Source organism: Crinia signifera, chromosome 19, assembly GCF_055691185.1.
Source record: "Crinia signifera chromosome 19, ASM5569118v1, whole genome shotgun sequence".
In the NCBI taxonomy this organism is placed as follows: Eukaryota; Metazoa; Chordata; class Amphibia; order Anura; family Myobatrachidae; genus Crinia; species Crinia signifera.
Window position 1 is genome coordinate 144,377,095 of NC_139226.1, and position 12,359 is coordinate 144,389,453.

At 47.4% G+C, this 12,359-nt stretch overlaps 1 protein-coding gene across 2 annotated transcripts in view; it reads left to right on the forward strand.

Annotated features, from left to right (window-relative positions):
* Positions 1 to 12,359, forward strand: part of SORL1 (sortilin related receptor 1) — a 182,074-nt gene that overhangs the window by 73,898 nt on the left and 95,817 nt on the right. For both annotated transcript variants that reach the window (XM_083163586.1, XM_083163587.1), the window contains exons 16-21: positions 2,350 to 2,435; positions 3,135 to 3,307; positions 9,721 to 9,852; positions 9,931 to 10,022; positions 10,174 to 10,420; positions 10,502 to 10,640. In XM_083163586.1, coding sequence (XP_083019712.1) covers positions 2,350 to 2,435; positions 3,135 to 3,307; positions 9,721 to 9,852; positions 9,931 to 10,022; positions 10,174 to 10,420; positions 10,502 to 10,640 — 869 coding nt within the window. The remainder of the gene's footprint in view (positions 1 to 2,349; positions 2,436 to 3,134; positions 3,308 to 9,720; positions 9,853 to 9,930; positions 10,023 to 10,173; positions 10,421 to 10,501; positions 10,641 to 12,359) is intronic.

Sequence of the window (12,359 nt, forward strand, 5' to 3'; positions counted from 1 at the left end):
TCACTTGCCAGATGTCGTTCCATGGCCTTTGGTCTGCCTCGGAGGCCAAGCTCCAGATCAATGTCCTCGAACTGAGGGTGGTCTTCCGAGCTCTTTGCTTGGCGGAACCCTGACTGAGGGGTTGCCCCGGTGCAGGTCCAGTCGGACAATGCAACAACGGTTGCTTATATCAACCACCAGGGTGGCACTCGCAGCTGGGCCGCAATGGTGGAAGCATCCCGCATATTTCAGTGGGTGGAGAAGAAGATTCCGGTTCTCTGGTCTTTATCCCGGGAGTCCAGAATTGGAAGCGGACTTCCTAAGCCGTCAAACATTGAATGCCGGCGAATGGTCCCTCAATCAGGAGGTGTTCCAGATGCTGGTGCGACGGTGGGGTTTACCCAAGGTGGACCAGATGGCCTCTCAACACAACCACAAGGTCCCTCTTTACGGATCCAGGGCTTGCGTCCCGGCCGCCATCTTGGTGGACGCCCTGTTCGCCCCGTGGCCGTTCAGGCAGATGTACGCCTTCCCGCCATTCTCCCTCCTCCTGCGAGTGTTTCGCAAACTGAAGGTGGAGGGTGGCACATTGATCTTGGTGGCCCCGCATTGGCCCAGACAAGTCTGGTTCTCAGATCTTCAGGCTCTGTCGGTGGCCCCCCCGATTCGTCTTCCATTGCGCCTGGACCTTCTCTCTCAGGGTCCGTGTCTGCACCCAGATCTAAGGCGCCTAGCTTTGATGGGGTGGCTATTGAGACCTCCCTGTTGAGCGCTTGGTGGTTTAATGCACGAGTAATATCCACCATGCTTAGAGCGAGGAAGGCTTCCTCAGTGAGGGTTTACCATCGTGTGAAGTGCCTACTTTATTTGGTGTAGGACTCGCCACTTCAGTCCTAGGACTTACCGCCTGACTCGGATTCTATCTTTCTTACAGAAGGGCCTGGAGGCTGGATTGCGCTTATCTACCTAAAGGTTCAAGTCTCCGCTTTATCCATCTTGTTTCGCTGTAGGTTAGCACTGTTGCAGGATGTCCGCACATTCATGTAGGGTGTTTTGCATATCCAGCCTCCCTTTGTCCCTCCGGTTGCTCCTTGGGACCTTTACCTTGTGCTATCTGCACTTCAGAAACCACCTTTTGAGCCTTTGCGGTCCGTGGACCTGTGTTGGCTCACCTGGAAAACTGTTTTCTTATTGGCAATAGCATCAGCCCGGAGGGTGTCGGATCTGTCTGCTCTGTCTTGCAAGTCCACTTTCCTGGTCTTGCACGCTGACCGGCCGGTTCTTCGCACCGTTCCTTCTCACCTACCGAAGGTGGTGTCCAGTTTTCACGTTAACCAGGAAATTGTGGTTCCGGCCTTTTAAGGGTCGGATGCGTCCCCGGATCAGTCCTCCTTGGATGTTGTCCGCACGTTGCGCATCTATGTGCACCGCTTTCGGTCTTTTTTCGCAAGTCGGACTCTCTCTTTGTGCTGTATGGCTTCCAGAAGAGAGGATGGCTGGCCACTAAACAAACTATTGCCCGATGGATCCGTTCTGTCACCAGGCAGGCATACCTGGGTGCCTCTCTTCCGGTTACGGCTGGTATCGGCACATTCCACTAGGTCTGTGGGGGCGTCTTGGGCTGTTAGGGGCGGTGCAACAGCTGAGCATATTTGCAGAGCTTCGACTTGGTCGTCAGCTGGTACTTTCTTGCGTTTTTACGCTTTTGATACTTTTGCCTCCCAGGACTCTGCCTTCGGCCAGAGTGTGTTGGCTGCGGCACCGGCGTGTCCCCACCCATAGGTGGCTGCTTTAGGACATCCCACTGTAACGCTGTGGCCCCTGATGTCTCCCCAAGGAGAAAATGAGATTTGTCTTACCTGGTAAATCTCTCTTTCTTCAAGGACATCAGGGGCCACAGGTATCCCTCCCTTCCGCGCCTCCTTTACTTTAGTTAAAGTTGCGTTAAGTTACGATTATGTTATATTGTCCCTCGGTTGAGGGTACTAACGTGTTCAGAATGTGTTTCTGTGCGGTGCTTCTCTTCTCTCGTCTTCAGCCTTGGCTTGTTAAAAAACTGAGATCCTTGGCCTGGAGGCGGGGTAGAGGAGGGAAGGATCCTGGCTGCCTGGGAGGCAGTTAAAGTTTAACCTCTAGGGTGCTGGTGCTCACTCCCACTCCACTACACACTGTAACGGTGTGGCCCCTGATGTCCTCGAAGAAAGAGATTTACCAGGTAAGACATAAATCTCATATGTGTATTGGGAACATTTGTGTTTAGTTTTTCAGGCAGAGACATTAGTGTTATCTGTATAATATGTGAATTTCAGACCATACCAGCGAGATATTACATCATTGCTGCACATTTTAACAGTTAGGTCCTCGGTTTAGTTACCGCAGGATTTCTGGAGATACGTGCTCTGGGGGAGACGTGGCGGCCCGGCTGGATGGAGAAGAGGTCCCCTGTCCTGTGGGGGGTAAGTCACCTGCCTTTCTGCAATCTCTGGAGGATGATGCACTGTATATAGAATGCGTTGCAAAGTTTCTTTGCTTGTTTGGATATACTGATAGTTTCTTATAGTCTTTATAGTATACTAGTGAGTCCGCTCGAAGCAAATCCTTCGAATGCTAGTCTGCTACCTTGTGATCACATCTGTGTTTGTGCATGTGTGAGATAAAAAGATGTAGTGTCACTCACTGCCAACAGATCATATGGCAGTGTTTCAGAGACACACGAAGGGACACTAGACCTATACAGATTTGCTTCTAGTGAGGTGAAGATGGTTGTGGTTTATCAGGTATTGCATATATACAATCTGCGATTAGCCTGGTCTGATTCATAGCCATCTCTGCTTCCGCTAGGTATATAGTGTGTGTGTGTGTGTGTGTGTGTGTATATGTATGTATGTATGTATGTATGTATGTATGTATGTGTATGTATGTATATATATATATATATATGTCCACCTTTGTTACTATGGCTGACAGCACCTGAAAGTCCTTCCTCTCTCGGCTGCACTATGGCTGACAGCACCTGAAAGTCCTTCCTCTCTCGGCTGCATTATCCTGAAATCCTGCGCGGTCAGTCCTCCTGTAGAACCTGATTTGTAGCATAGATATTGCATCACTAATGTGCGCTGTCCCTCATGTAGCATTTTCTATCTGTTTTCCCAAAGAGGAGAATGAGTTCATCCTGTACGCCATGAGGAATGCCATTTACCGGCACGATCTGTTGTCCGGGGTCAGCGAGGAGCTTCCGCTGAAGGGTCTACGTGGTGCCGTGGCCTTGGACTTTGACTATGAGAGCAACTGCTTATATTGGGCGGATGTCACGCTGGATGTCATTCAGGTACAAGGCCTAATAAAATGTTTTATCCATTGTAAGCGCCTATGCCATTGTTCAGCATCAACCCCAGTATCAACTCCACCCCGAAGCGTGGCGAGCAGCGGCGGAACGCGTCCTCCGACCTTTTCATACCCCCACTATCCACGGCGGCGTGGACCCGATTTTATATAGTGTGGCGAGCGCAGCGAGCCCGAATCGTGGCGAGCAGACGCGGAATACATGTAAAGTAATCCGCGTCTCCTCGCAGGGCTCGCCATGCTATATAAGATCAACTCCACGCCGACGTGGATAGTGGGGGTATAAAAAGGTCGGAGGACGCGTTCCGCCGCCCCTCATGGGGCTCGTTACGCATCGGGGTAGCGTGGGTAATGCTGGTATTTTAGGAACACATTCACACCTGCAAAATCATACAGCTGACACAGTAATGACGACATGTGTTAACTAAGAACTGGAAATTTACTTAAATATATTAAAAAGCTGAAAGATAATAAGAATGAATCCATTACAAACAATAAAACATTAACACAGTAAAAATCAATTAGTCATCCTTAGGAAGGAGGGTCAGTGCAACCAGAATTCTGTCAAATGGGTTATCCCCACCCAATGTTTTTCTCCACATAAGTTCCTGGAGGTAAGAATTTAGCATGTGACGTGCTGTACCTCTGTGGCGCTTGTTGCACCATTTGCACGCACCCCACATTCGTTCAACATTTTGGGTATGCACCCCTGTGGACGGGTCGATAAAGTTAAATCGATGGTTGACTTGGGCGTGCTGATACCCAGCAAGTTGAAGTTGCTCAGTGTGGGACGCCCTCCAGCAGTCACTGTAAATTGTGGTGCCTGGCTCGACATTCTCCACTATAGCCGCCAGTAAAGTGCTTGTATCGCGTCTTGGCACCATAGTGAGGAAGCACTGTCCCGTTTCTCGACATATTCCACCAAAAACCCACTGCTGTGGGAACATATGGCCAACATTACTTTTCCTCCAGGCGAACATGCTCTCGTCCACCTCCACGATGTGCCCTGGGCCGCCAATACAGCGCTGCGGCTGCGCCATAAGGCCCATTGTGCACGCCTCCCTCATCCATCTATTGTATAACACAGCCGTCTACTTGGAAATGTCCAGCTGTTCCTGACAGATCGATGGATGTCATCTCCTGGGCCCATACGTATATAAATCTCACCAGGGTGACAAAAGACCCTGGGAACCAATGGGCCGATCTCAGGCTCACCTTCAACCGGCAGACTTTCACATGGCAGCGCCACATGTTTTCTTTGACTGAAAGCCGCATAACGTGTGCATTTGCGCAATTCTGCGCCACGGGAAGCAGGTTGCATCCTTGAAAAAACACTCGCCTCCTCCTCTGTCTCAGGCAGCGTGAACACGGTCATCACGGATGCAGCCATCTCAATAATAACTACTATCACTTTCTCACAAATCACAATAAATCTCCACCAGCTCTGAGAAATGCTTCTTGTCAAGACAGAATATCACCTCTGAGAGGATCTGACAGGGGGGCGGGAACGGGAATATCGCATCGCATGCTACTATAATGCGGCATGAGATGCGATTTCACTACGTTTGCGTACCTAATAAATCTGGGCGCCCTGCTAGGAAACAAGTACCCATCTGTGTAATGGGCCCTACATACGCAGAGATGTGTGCCAGAGATACATAACAGGAGATTCAGCACAAGAGATTTAACTCGTGTGGCTCATTTCAGACAATGAGCCACATACAGAGAGATTTGTGTCAGAGATTCAAATTGGGAGATTCAGCACGGGAGATTTCAAATCTGTCACAACTGTCACAGCCGCACATGCCATCAAACTGCACTATATATATATATATATATATATATATATATATATATATATATATATATATATATATATATATATATATATATATATATATATATATATATATATATATATATATATATATATATATATATATATATTGCAGTTTGATGGCATGTGCGGCTGTGACAGTTGTGACAGATTTGAAATCTCCCGTGCTGAATCTCCCAATTTGAATATATATATATATAATTTTGGTGTGCAGTGATTTTTCAGATTATATATATATATATTTAAAAGACACCGGCCATCTGCTAAAGGATCTAGACCAAATTGGGGTTCTACCAGATGATGTGGTGTTGGGCACACTTGATGTGTGCTCACTGTACACAATTATACCCCATATTGATGGTCTTGTTGCAGTGGGAGAGGCTTTACAAACACGTAGAAGTAAAAACCCCCCAACAGAATTTTTATTGTCACTCCTTGAACTGGTTTTGAAAGAAAATCACTTCATGTATGAAGGCAGCCATTTTGTACAGCTAGCGGGGACGGCTATGGGGTCCAATGTGGCCCCTAGCTACGCAAACTTGTACATGGATCTTTATGAGAGAACCCATATAATACCTAAATATGGTGAGAGCCTATTGTACTTTAAGCGTTTTATTGATGACGTGATTGTTATCTGGCGTGGCGATGTGGATACATTTAATGATATGGTGACCCATTTAAATGAAATTGCGAGTCCAGTGCGCTTCACAGCTACATGCAGTACTGTTGGGATTAATTTCCTAGATGTAACTATCTCACAGAAAGATGGCGTACTCCAATATACACTCTTCAGGAAAGAGACTGACCGCAATACATTATTGTGGGCTACAAGCCACCACCCACCAAAGCTAAAGATGAACTTACCTGTATCCCAATTCCTCCGAGTACTTCGTAACAACTCCAATGGTGAAACTGCTGAGGAACAAGTGGCGGAGTGTTTCGAGAGATTCCTAACAAGAGGATATAATAAGAAAGATGTCGAGAGATGCCTCAGGAAGGCTAGAGCCACTCACCAGACGAAGCCTGATACGGATAACAAGACCAAACAGGAACGCCTGGTACTTAATGTACATTGTGATACAAATCTGAGTACAACACAGAACTCGATACGTAAGAATTGGCACTTGATCGACACAGATCCATCTTTCAAGAAATTGAAGGGAATCAAGCCACTAATAAGTATCACAAGGGGTCGTAACCTAAAGGACACTCTGTACCGTACAAGCACAAGACACTTAGAAGTACCAGATAGCAACTGGATGACTAAGAAAAAAGGATGCTTCAAGTGTCTAGGATGCTCGACTTGTCAAGGTTTGATGGTGGGTACATTCTTCTGTCACCCACACAGTGGGAAGAAGATTTTTTTGCGCCACAGGCTACATTGCCTACTAGACCACATAATCTACTACTTGATGTGTCCATGTGGATTGTCATATGTGGGAAAAACTATAAGAACTTTGCGCGAAAGAATAAGCCAGCATAAATCCACCATTCGTGCTGCATTAGCTACGGGTACCACAGATAAACCAGTAGCAATGCACTTCTTGAGTGCTAAACATCAGGTCTCGAACCTCCGCTATATGGTGATAGATTGGATACCCCCGTCACCAAGAGGGGGTGATCGTGGACTGACACTCCTTAAAAAAGAGGCTTTCTGGATACATCATCTTGAAACTGTAGCACCGAAAGGGCTAAATGAAAAAAACACTCTGACCATGTTCCTGGAGGAACAGTAGTGTTGATGTAAGCTTGCAGCAGGGCCCTCCTACCTCCAAGTCTGTATGTTGTTACCCAGTTTGTTTTATCACTGTCTACTATTGTAAAGCGCAACGGAATCTGCTGCGCTATATAAGAACCTGTAAATAAATAAATAAATAAATAAATAAATAAATAAATGACACAGTACACAATATTAGTGATTTTTTATGATTTGTGGTATATGTTATTTTGCAATTTTCTATAAGTAGAGTTCTTGTTTATTTTTTCCTTGCCTGGGTTCGCATTATGTATTGTTTTTTGAGGTAGGATAATGATATCAAACACTGGAGAGCGATCTTTTGCCAACATCGATTGCAATAGTGATGACCGATTTTGGTAGCCATTGCATCGATTGTGGCAAATTTTAAATGTGTGGTTTATTGTTTTTTAATATACACTGAGCAAAAGCTGGCTGAACGGCGTTAGTACACCATGAGAAAACCAGTAGTCAAAAGATTTAAAGCTTTAAAATAAACACATCAGCACATTTTGAGTATGGAACGCAAATGGCGGCACCAGGAAGTATCTATGATATGTTGGAACGCATGGGAAGCGCCGCTGATAGGCTGATGTGTATAGCGCATCACTGTAGTGATGACGCGGACCAACTTCTGGGTAAGCGATGATGCGTCAATGACACGCATCACCAGGAAGAAGAAATCCGTCTATGTAGATGGAACGCACGCCGCTCGCCATGTGATTGCGGCAGCGTGCAGGTGTATCTCCTGTTAGATGGGGTAAGTTACATCGCACCTGAGTTTATTAATTTGGTCCTATATACTTGTATATGATTGGCTAGAATTGTGAGACTCTGACCTTGGAGGCGGAGCACACTGGTATTTCAGGGGGTCTGTGACTGATTCAGTCAGCTGCTGCTCAGATGGAGTAATACACCATAAGCTGTCTTGACAAAGGGTCGCACTATGACCCGAAACGTCGACTGTGCTTGATGATTTTAAGTGACATGGATTAAAGATTTGCCTTTTAACAGTGGATGAAGTCTGGTGAGTGCGCTTTTGTTGCTACAAACAACAACCTGTTTGGATATATATATATATATATATATATATATATATATATATATATATATATATATATATATATATATATATATATATATATATATATATATATATATATATATATATATATATATATATATAGTTAGATAGAGCAATATAGTATAACCTTCATTTGTAGTAGCTAGATAATTATTATATCCATAATTGCTGGTGACACCGTGTGAGGAGTATAATGGACACCTAGCAGGGATCTACACGTTACACAAGCAGGTATAAATCATTTATGGAAGAGATCCGCAGCACGTCCTGCTCATTGTGCTGAAAGCTCTCCTGACATGGGGATTCCCATCCTGTTTTTCCTCCAGATTACCCTGTCCTCTCTCATTTGTGCAGTCAGCACCCTGCAGCCTAGGCTTGCTTATGGCAGAAAGCTCCTCGTTTTTATATTAATCCCAGGGGTCTTTATGCTGTGGGGTGGGCGGTGACGGAGGTTTATCAAGGAATTATTGAAATGAAAGCATAGGTGTTAGTACATATACCTTGCGGATCAACTTTTCACTTTATACACCTTCTGAAAAGCAATAAAGCCATAGTAAATGGTGCTTAGTGTGTCTTCCCCTGGTGCTTTTCTGTAATGTAATAAAGCCAGTCTAGCAGGTGGCTAATGCACTATTAGAAAACATTGCTGTAAATGATTTCAGCTTCCCTCCCCTGCTCGTGTGCAAATTATTGTAATTACAGCAGCAAATATTCTCTATAATAGTCACATTTTCCAGAGCCAGCTCCCAGGACTGGGGACTGCTGCTGCTGCTGCCTGGTCACTGAGCCCCTAGGCTGGATCACGGTGTCACAGTGTAAAAAAATCTAGTATATACTTACCAGCTTCGGTGTCTTCCAGCGTCGCGTCCTCTCACTGCAGCTTCCATGTGACTGCAGAGGGCGGGCGCGGCACCCGGCAGGTCCAGGAAGCATCTCATCAGCTGGGCTCCGGCAGCGGGGCTTCCAGGCGGCGGCAGCGGGGCTCCCAGGTCGGCGGCAGCGGGGCTCCCAGGTCGGCGTCAGTGGGTCTTCATCTGGGCGGCGTGCTCCGGCATGACAGTCGCTCAGATGGCCCTGCTCATCCCCGCGCCACACATGCGGGAGATGAGCAGGAGCTTCTGAGCGACTGTTATGAATTGACTGACCGGGCCATTCTGAATCTTGTGCAGATTCAGAACGGCGGGGGCGCGCATGTAAATCGCTGTGTGGGCTATATACACAGCGATTTACATGCATTTTCTGAGCGATTTAGTAAAATCGCTCAGAAAATGCCTGAAAATTGTGCTGTGTGTGGGGCCCTTAACTGCAGCAGCCATCCTTTGCTGTTTCCTCTGATTTCTAGATGAGTTTTTCTTTGTCACCTAATCAGGAATACTGGGGCAGATGTATTAAGCCTTAACAAGAGATAAATGCAAGGGTGATAAAGAGAGATAAACGTCCAGCCAATCACCTGCTAACTGCCATGTTACAGGCTGTGTTTGAAAAAAGTCAGTAAAGAGCTGATTGGACGGACATTTATCTCTCCTTATCACCCTTGCATTTATCTCTTGTTAAGGCTTAATACATCTGCCCCAATACTAACAAACTGCAACACGGATTAACTGTTGGCTGAATTGTAACTGGTAACACAGATGGACAGTAAACACTGGTCTCCTCCATATGCAGAGATCAGGAGGCATGAGTGCAATCTAACGATGGCTTCGTCCCTGGTCTCCTGGGAATGATGATATATTGTTCTTGCAGCGGCTGTGCCTGAACGGCAGCTCCGGGCAGGAGGTCCTTGTCAGAAGTGGGCTGGAGACTGTGGAGTCCCTGGCGTTTGATCCCCTCAGCCAATTACTTTATTGGATCGATGCCGGCATTAAAAAAATAGAGGTATGTTGCCGTAGTGTACGCAAGTTAGGTGATTGAGTGCACGCATTGCCTTGGCATCAAATCTATTTCCACTCATAGGTTGCCAACCCTGACGGGGACTTACGCCTGACTCTGGTCAATTCTTCCATTCTGGAACGGCCCAGGGCTCTAGCTATAGTGCCCAAGGCTGGGTGAGTACAGATAATACACGATGGGGCTTTGTTTACTAAGATGGGATATTGCTATGGGCAACCAATCAGATTCTAAATAGCTTCTACAAGGTGCTAAATAAAGAAGTAGAATCTCATTGGTCGCTTGGTGATTTATTTATTTTTTTGCCAGGTTCATGTTTTGGACAGACTGGGGCGACGAACGGCATGGAATCTACAAGAGTGAGATGGACGGTTCCGCAGTGAGACATCTGGTGGCTGATGGCATTAAATGGCCCAATGGAATTTCTGTAGATGAAAACTGGATCTATTGGACCGAGGCCTACATGGATCGCATAGAGAGGATCGACTTCAATGGCCAGCAAAGGACGGTGATCTTAGACAGTCTCCCCCATCCGTATGCCATTGCAGTGTTCAAGGTAAGCGAGAGAACCTCTATAAAGCGCGGTGTTCCGCAAGCTCTGCTGCCAATTAACCCGCCTCGCTTCTCCTGGATCTAGAATCAGATCTACTGGGATGACTGGTCCCAGCTCAGCATCTTCAGGGCCTCCAAGTACAACGGCGCCCAGGCTGAGGTTCTGATTGGCCGATTATCTGGAGTGATGGATATGAAGATTTTCTATAAAGGAAAATGGACAGGTAAAAAGTGGACTCATTGTAGCGAGTGTTTCCAGTGTATGGTCCTACAATGTCTAGATAGATGGTCAATGGGTCTACCCCAAAAGGTCGACATTAAAAAGGTAGACACGATACTGTACGGACGCATCCCCGTGGAGCTCCGTTCAGAAAGTAATACATTGCCACTAATATCCCCATACCTGTGGTCAAAAGCTCCCTAGAGGGTCCCCCAGACCCCCCTGAACCCAAGTGCCCAAAGCGCGACCAAGCTGCTGAGCCGGGGAGAACGCTGAGCCCTTCTGCAGGCTGCGGCCTGCGAATCGCGGAAGCCGGGGCCTCAATTTAGCACCAGATGCCGGGGGACGGAGACGTGGTGCGCGGTGGACAGGCGGCGCCTGCGGACCCTCCCAGGCTCCCCACAAGCCTCCGATCAGCACCCAGGGCTGATCGGGCCAAGATCTGAGGCGCAGAAAAGGGAGAGTGACGGGAAGCAGCGGCCGCCGTCAGAACACAGAGGTGACCCCGTTACATGACGGAGTGAAGGGGTGAGGAGGCCTGGGCACTCTGTCCAGCAGGTGGGCACAGCATTTTCTAAGGGACTCCCCTGGAGTGGCTGCACCCCTATATTGTGCACAACCTCACAAGTGCACTTCCCCCCTCCTGTGCGCCTGTATTTCCAACAGGGCTCTCATCCCCCTTCCCTCCCCCCTCCCTCCAATGTCTCTCCGATACCTGGAGCTACCCACACCCGGTCTGGAAGCAGACACTTGCCATTTCTCCCTAGGGACCTGGCTCTAGCAGGACTTACAATACAAGAAGGGCTCACGCGAACTCACCTTCCCTAAACATTGCTTTCACAAACCTTGCCCTGTAATATTGCATCCACTGCTTTAGTATATCTGCAACCAACACAGGCAACAGGCTCCATCTTGTGGCCGATCAGTAAAATTACATCTGTATACTCACCAACAGCCAATAGAACAGTTTCTATAACTTTTTGACCAGAAGCCTCAGACCTGGTTCACCTGCAAAGTTGCAAGAGCCCAGTAACATAAAATTAGAAGAGACCGGTGGGATTGGGGGACTTAAATTCTGGGGAAACCCAGAAACACGGAGCACTTGGTAGCGTGCTGGAAGCCTCCCCTCCTCAAGGCTTCTCTCCTAGCCTAACAAATTCCCCTGCAGTGTGACGGAGAGAAGCACACACAAGGCTCAGACAACCTCCCACTCCGCCACGACGGGCCTCTAACCGCACTAATGAGACTTTAATCATCTGACGGCCAGGTCATGACCCCCTAATCACCCGCCCGCGATGGGGTGGTGTTGACACTGCCTCCCACCCCCTTTTCGGCATACTACTGAACCAACAATGACGAGCCACTAATCCTTTCTGAACGCCAACATCTAGGGATCCTAGTACATCATCCACATATGGGGAAAACGAGACGGAGTTCCCAGACGCCGGTGCCTAAAAGCCAAGGTGAAAACCAACAAAGAACAAATATCTTTAGATACCTTACCCCAGCCTCAGATCTGCACGCAGAGGAATCACTACCACCCTCGGAGAACTCTCGATCACCAAGAGATCCGCTCCAAATGGAGGCCCCTCCAGACCCTCACCCCCCCCAAAGCTCTGAAGTAACCCTGTCAGAGGTCTTATCTTATCTCCGTACCTTACCCACCAAAGCGGACCTCCCGTCTAAAAAGGACTTTATTGATCTGGAACAATCCCTACGAGAA